General features: G+C 45.0%; 1 protein-coding gene across 3 annotated transcripts in view; it reads right to left on the bottom strand.

Annotated features, from left to right (window-relative positions):
- UBL3 (ubiquitin like 3) overlaps positions 1-2,717 on the bottom strand; it is a 75,193-nt gene extending 72,476 nt beyond the window's left edge. Inside the window, exon 1 of one of the 3 annotated variants that reach the window (XR_001880750.1) lies at positions 1,155-1,421. Coding sequence is in view for 1 of the 3 variants with exons in the window: in XM_017848511.1 (XP_017704000.1) it covers positions 1,531-1,557 (27 nt within the window). In the remaining 2 variants the exon portion in view is untranslated. The other 2 variants (XR_001880749.1, XM_017848511.1) reach the window with 2 other exon arrangements.
- Positions 2,718-7,350: the final 4,633 nt, after the last annotated feature.

Here is a 7,350-nt window from a genome sequence, read left to right as displayed (position 1 = left end):
TGGCCACCCAAGAGACAGAACACTGTGTTTCCTTTGCATTAAATGGGAAATTAAACAAGAGCAAAATGCCTTTAAGCCAAGGTCAAAATAAGCCATTTAGAATCATTTAATTTTTATTATAAAATCTGTTTATGAGGTTTGCTCCTATAGAAACATCTGGCGTTTTAAAATTTAATCAGCAGGCCGGGTGCAGTGGCTCACGCCTGTAATTCCAGCACTTTGGGAGGCCAAAAGGGGTGGATCATCTGAGTGTAGGGTTTTTAGGCCACCCTGGCCAAAAGTGTGAAACCCTGTTCCCCCCAAAAAAAAAAAAAAAAAAAATTAGCCGGGCGCCCGGGCGTGGTGGTGGGCGCCTGTAATCCCAGCTACTTGGGAGGCTGAGGCAGGAGAATCGCTTGAACCCCGGAGGCAGAGGTTGCAGTGAGCCAAGATCGCGCCATTGCACTCCAGCCTGGGCAACAAGAGCAAACCTCCGTCTCAAAAAATAAAAATAAAATTAAAATTAAAAAATAAAATTTAATCATCAGCAATGTTCAATTTGTTTCCACTGAATACACAAACACTCAAATGTTAACATATGTGAGCACAACTACATTAACTTCAACTCTTTCATAAACAGGATTATTCCTCTTCCTGTTAATTAACTGCCTTATGTTTGTCCTTAGGACTGCAAAGTGTAACTTCACACTCACACAAACCAAGACCCCAGCACTGTAAGGTTACACGGTTACTGCCAGTCAACAGACTCACAACCTTAGCCTTTATAAACAAAACAAAAAGAAAGGCGTCAATACACAACAGTACTTTTTGTTTCAAGCTCTCAACACTCAGTGATCGTGATCGAGGCTCAATACTACGTTTCCTTAGCTTTATGTCTAATATGGAATCTACTACTAATAAATATTTGCCATTAAAAAGCCCTGGAATAGTCACAGTAAGTACCAATACAGGGTCAGCCTACGTTTGTGAAAATTCCAAAATATCTTAATATTTTTGTTGCCATCCATATTCTGACATTTCAGAAAGCTCACGGCAAATTCTAACATACTTTTTCTTGAAGAGATGTGTATCCCTGTTCTTGAAAAATATCAAGTTCGTCCCTACTGCACTGATGATCTTGTCTGTGTCATAAAGCAAGATTCCCGTTTCCTTACCTATTCTCTCGTAGGGACACCCGTCCTCAGCTCTGCCCAGTGTCACTGACGTTTTCAGAAACGTTAAAATACTAGTGTTCGGAGGCTTCCAGCAAAGAGGGAGGAGATGTTTTGTCCCCTCAAGCTACCAGGATACATCTCCCTACTTCTCCACTGTCTTCAATGATTTAGAAAACACGACCAAATGGGAGAACCTATATTAAAAGCAGTACTTTCTAAAAGGGGGAAACCAGAAGCTCCAACTTCTCCAAATCGCTCAGCACGGTGGCTTTGCGACAGTCCCCAGCAAATCTTCGCCCCACGCCTGCCGTCTTTCCGATTAAATAAGATTGGAAACCACAGTTAAATCAGAGTGTCATAACTTATCGTCACTTACCATATCCGCCGGGACATTACTGGACATCTTGCCGTTTGATATATACCCAGATGTTTACGGAAAAAAAAAAAAAAAAAGAAAAAACAGCAGAAGTCTTCAAGCTACAGAAATAAGCCTTCACGATTTGACTGGTTCGTGATGTGCTTTCTCCCCCAAAAATAAGTTATTTCGGAGCCAAAGTGCCGGTCAGGCCGAGGTTCTGGTGCGAAGAGGAACAACCCCCAGGAGCTGTGTGGCCGGAGCAGGAAGAAACTCCCGGGACAGCAGAGGCAGCCCCTGTCGTCGTCAGCAGCAGCAGCAGCCCCAGGACCGGCCGCGCCAGGTGGACCAAGCCGAGTGACACACGGACATGAAGAGGGGTGGGAGGGGGTTAAATCCGCCTTCCTCCTTTCCCAGCCCCGGCAATGATTCACACTCGCTCCCGAGTCAAGTCCTCATTAAGCAGGAGAAAAATGCCCCAGCGTGGATGTACACAGATAACTATGTAGCTACACATCGACGCGTGAGCCTTGAGTGGCGGCCGAGCGGTGGCCGGACGCTGGCCGCGGACTTGCCGAGCCGCTCTCGGGGCGCCCGCGCGGACGGCGCGGGTGAACGGCTCAACTCGCGCCGCCGGGACGAAGAGCGGGACCGCGGAAACCCGCGCTCAAGGGCATTTAACTAGTTGGGAGCCAAAGCGTAAGACCGGGACGGGGGCCCGACAGCGCGGGGTGCTCGGGGCCGGCCGGGACACTCCACAGCCCCTCTGGGCTCAGGCCGCGGGCGCCTCCGGGCAGCAGCGCGGGTCGGGGCGCATCGTCTCCGGCTCCTCGGCGCTCCTCTTCTGCCTCCGCCTCCCCCGCCGCCGCCTCCGCGGTCTCCGCCTTCCCCTCCCCTCCCCGGCCTCGCGAGCTCCGGGCGACGCCGACTTCGGCTGGTCCCCGGAAGAGGCCGGGTCCTCCCTCTCCTCAGCCCGGGAATGGTTTCCTCTCAGAGCTTTGTTTCTCCTCCTCCACTTTTCAATCCCACACGCCGCAGCCGCCTCCTGTCATCGCCTCTCAAACCAACATGGCGGCAGTGGCGGCGGCGGCACCGGCGGCGGCTGCCTGAGCGAGAGTAGGGGAAACGGGGAGAGCACGGGCCCCCCTTCGCAGCCACCACCCCCGTCCTCGTCCTCCCTCCGCGGGCACTAAGTGCGTCACCACGGAGACCACCCTCGAGCATCACGGGAAGTGTAGTCTACGAGGATGGGGGAGGGAGCCGCCGAATGCGTCCTCGCCCGGCTCCGAAGCCACGCCCCCCATAGCAACAGTTGCGAGGAAAGGAAAGCTCCCTTCCCTTGCTTTGGACAAGCTGCTGCCCAGGAGTTAAGTGATACCTGCTACCAGGAGTGCTATGATCATGAGAATTGTTGGGAGAAAATAATTCTGCACAGAAATTCCCTTATGCACAATATGCACACAGAGCTAAAATATGCTGTACCTCCAAGCAGAATAATTCATTTTAATTACAGCACACTCTCCACATCCTGCAATCGCAATGCATTTTGTAGAGTGATTTCATCTAGGTCTCCTCAACATTACATTTTGAAGAACAAAAGCAATCATTGATTTCCAATAAGGTCACAGAAGTTCAACAGGAACAAGGATCTCATTAAGCAGTGAGAATGCTTGAACATGTGTTTCCTTGAAGACCCAGGGCCATAAAGCTACAATCAACTTAACTGAAATTACCAAAACTGTATTACACGCAACAGTGTTATTTATCAGATCTGTATCAGGAAATAGCTACTACAAACTACATGGGGATTCACCAGTTTACCCATCTGGACCCTAAATTCCATTCTATATAACTCATAATGTAATTAAAAACCTATATGCCTTGCAGTGATTAGCAAATAGGAGAAAATAATGCCATCGTTGAGAGACCAATCAGATGGACATTTGTGATTTCTGCATTTTGTTCCTAAATCTGAGGTCAACATCTGAATCTCTATTCATATCTTTCTTAGTCCTTTGACAGAGTACTTTAGAAAGGGCAGTCTCAATATGACACCTATATATAAATGCCAATGAATTTAGAGTCTGAAAGTCACCGCTCCAACCTACAGCTATGTGACCTCATGGGTAAAATGGTCTTGCCTACCTTCCAGGGGTAAAGGAGGGGTAGTTATGAGGATGAGTTCATGCATGGGAAATAAGTCACTTTGTAAATAATAATGCATCATTTGATACGAAATGTCACTACTCATTCTCTCATTCAGCAAACAAATGTGCCAGGCACTCTGCTAGGCACTAGGAGATTAAAAATGAGTCACTGTAGCAAACAGTAGCATCATGTGGCAGAAATGCCAAGGTCTTGGGTTGGCAATGGGGGTTATTACATCCTTGTCTATAGGGCTGTTGGAAAGGGGCAGAATCCAGTCACTGTCCTCAGGGAGCTCATTGTCTAGAAGTCTGCGTGATTCCCCACAGCAATCTCTCCAGTTGGGTTTCTCATCAGATGGAAACCCACGGGACATTTAGAGTACCTGCCTCTTGAGTAGCCTGGGTGGAGAAATTCCAAACACTCCTAAGGGACTATATCACTCTGAGGAGGATAGATCAAATTCTCCAAAAAACCAAAGGCCAGAAGAGAAGACAGGCCCAAATCTCACTGTGATTAGTCTTCAGACTTTGTCTAGATATTTCCAAGTCCATAGTTACATGATTTTCCATGGCCTTTGTTATTTGGTAGCTCATTTGCCATATTTAGCAACCACAGAGTCCCCCTACCCCTCTACCAGCCCTCCAGGAAATAACGGCAGGTGAAAATGCTTCAATTGACCAATGAGCTCAGAAGGAATATTGGAGCACAGTTTGAAAGCTCTAACTCACAGAGTTAGTCCCTCCACCACACCCTTGACTCCAACTTTTATCCAATGACCTCCCTGGCCGTGGCACTGCCAGGCCTAAGTGCTACTATAAGTAGAAAGGCAAGAGTTGCTGTCTGCTACAGCTTACCACTGCCACCTCTACAAAAGGCCATGTCTTTCAAAAGTCCCTGTGTTTCCAGTTACTCTTCTAAGAGAGGCTAAGACATTATTCTCAATAAAACTCATTGTAACTCATCCCTAACATTGTTAAGGCATGAGGTAACATTATTGGACACAGTTGCAGATTTTTCCACTCTTTCTTTTCTCTCTGCTTCCCAGCTCAGACGGGTGAGATGGGAGACTGTAGAAAGGAGTTCTGCTGTCCCTAGCAGGAAAAGGTAGCATCTTCCTGACCCTGTGAATCTATTGTCAGCATCAGTTGGAAGAAAGTGAACGACACAGCATTTTTGTAATGGGAAAAACAACTTCACAGGAACTCAAAAGACCTGGCTTTGCCATGGATTAGTTATGTGACCTTTTGCCTTTATGAGTTTCAATTTCTTCATCTGAGAAGCTTGAACTAAATCTCTAAGGTCCCTTCTAAGAGTCTATGAGTGTCAAGTCCTGGAAAAAATAGGGCATGACACTCATGGCCTGTTAAAAATATCTTCCCTAAGTGACTACTTATGGGTAGGAGGGATTTGTGGGGGACAGGGAAGGTGGAGTGATGACAACCTAAAATTAGATTTTGGCGATGGTTGTAGAACTCTGTAAATATACTAGAAACCACTGGATTGTACACTTTAAATGGATAAATCTTTATTTTTTAAATTGTAGCAAAATACACATAACATTAAATTTAACTTATTAGTCTTTTTTATATTTTCAGTTCAGTGGCATTAAGTACATTCACACTATGCAACCACCACCACCATCCATTCACAGAACTCTTTTCATTTTGCTCCCTGAACCCATTAAGCACTAACTCCCCTTTTTCTCCCAACCACCTTTCTACTTTCTGTTTCTATGTTTTTTTTTTACTACTCTGAATACTTCATATGAATAGGATCATATGGCATTTGTCTTTTTGTGACTAGCTTATTTCACTTAGCGAACTGTCTTCAAGATTCTGTAACATGTCAGGATTTCCGTCCCTTTTATGGCAGAATAATATTCCATTGTATGTATAAACCACATTTTGTGTATTCATTTATCCATGGATAGACACATGAATTGTTTCTACCATTGAGTTATTGAGAAATGAGTGGATTTTTTATTATGTAAATTAAATCTCATACATTTGTTAACAAATATATCTCCCCCATCTACCATGTGAGGGGTCTAAAATGGCTCCCATCTTAAGATCATTCCCAAAGGATCTTCTCAAGGAACCTCGTGAAGTTAAAGTAACTAAATGGAAGGATTGCTTTCTGTGAGACCAGTAAGCTTTTATCATGTGGTTCTTTAGTTGATTATCTCATGATGCCATGCACTGACATTTACAAAGGATCAGAGAGTAGGAAAATGCCATAAGAAGCAGAGATAGCCTTTGCCATCACCATTCAGTTTTGCTGAAGGCTGGCCTGATCTGCAGGTACCCAGGACCCCAGACACAGTCTGGAGTTTCCCATCGAAGGGCAGCTGGAACCCTATGTGTCCTGGTCATGGCCCAGGGGTAGGGGCCCAGTGCGAGGGCAATCACAACTCTAACCATGCCTAAGGTTCTTCTTTCAGTCTTTTATTTATTCTAGCCAATGTAAGAGTCACTTCAAAGGCTTAGTAAAATTATTCTAAACTTCCCATGAGAAAACTACGTGAAACCCTCTAATATAGACGGGGTCTCAAGAAACATTGATCTGCCATGTGCAGTGGCTCATGTCTGTAATCCCAGTCCTTTGGGAGGCCAAGGCGGGTAGATCACTTGAAGTCAGGAGTTTGAGACCAGCCTGTCCAATGTAGTGAAACCCTGTCTCCATTAAAAATACAAAAAAAAAAAAATTATCCGGGAGTGGTGGCAGACACCTGTAATCCAGCTACTTGGGAGGCTGAGGCAGGAGAATCACTTGAGCCTGGGAGGCAGAGGCTGCAGTAAGCTAAGATCATGCCACTGGACTCCAGCCTGGGCAACAAGAGCAAAACTCCGTCTCCAAAAAAAAAAAAAGAAAGAAAGAAAGAAAAAAAGAAATGTTGATTCCCTACCGTAAGTGGCCAAGGGCTTTCCTCTGAAACTAGACATAATTTACTGAATGATTTTGTAATGGATTTTCCTCCCTTAGTCTTTACTCTTGCTGGAGCAGAATGAATGTGTGTTTAGATTTGAAAATTGTCCTCTGAAGGAGTTTGCAATATAAAGAACAAAATTAAATTGTGTAAAGCAAAGGAATAGATAGGACAGTCTGGGTGACCTCTTTGTACTCCCATACACATATGGCAGATACTTCCAGCTTGTGAACCTCACACTTTCCTAACCAGAGATTCTCAACTTGCTTCCCATAAGAATCACTGGAATTTCACATATAAGTGAAATCATGTAGTATTTATCTTTCGGTGCCTGGCTTATTTCACTTAACATGATGGCTTCCAGTTTCATCCATACTATTGCAAATGACAAGATTTCTTCCTTTTTAAAGTTGAATAGTATGCCATTGTGTTTATATACCATATTTGCTTTATCCCTTCATCTGTTCTTAGACACTTAGGCTGATTCCATGTCCTAAGGATGATGGTTACCAGGAGTTGAGGGAGTGGGAGTGGGGAGGAATGGCGAGTTGTCAATCAAAGTGTACAAAGTTCCAGTTAGACAGGAGGAAGAAGTTTTGGGAACTGTTGCACAGCAGGAGGACTATAGTCAACAATAACATAGGGTATGTCTCAAAATCATTAAGTTTCAGATGTCTCACCACAAAAAACGATGAGGAAGGTTACATAAAGGAAGTGATGGTTACGCTAACCAGCTTGATGTAATCCTTCCAGGTTGTATAGACATA

Source organism: Rhinopithecus bieti, unplaced genomic scaffold (genome assembly GCF_001698545.2).
Source record: "Rhinopithecus bieti isolate Rb0 unplaced genomic scaffold, ASM169854v2 scaffold_28547, whole genome shotgun sequence".
Lineage (NCBI taxonomy): Eukaryota > Metazoa > Chordata > Mammalia > Primates > Cercopithecidae > Rhinopithecus > Rhinopithecus bieti.
The sequence above is the reverse complement of the archived record's forward strand: the minus strand, read 5'-3'. Positions and strand labels throughout refer to the sequence as shown.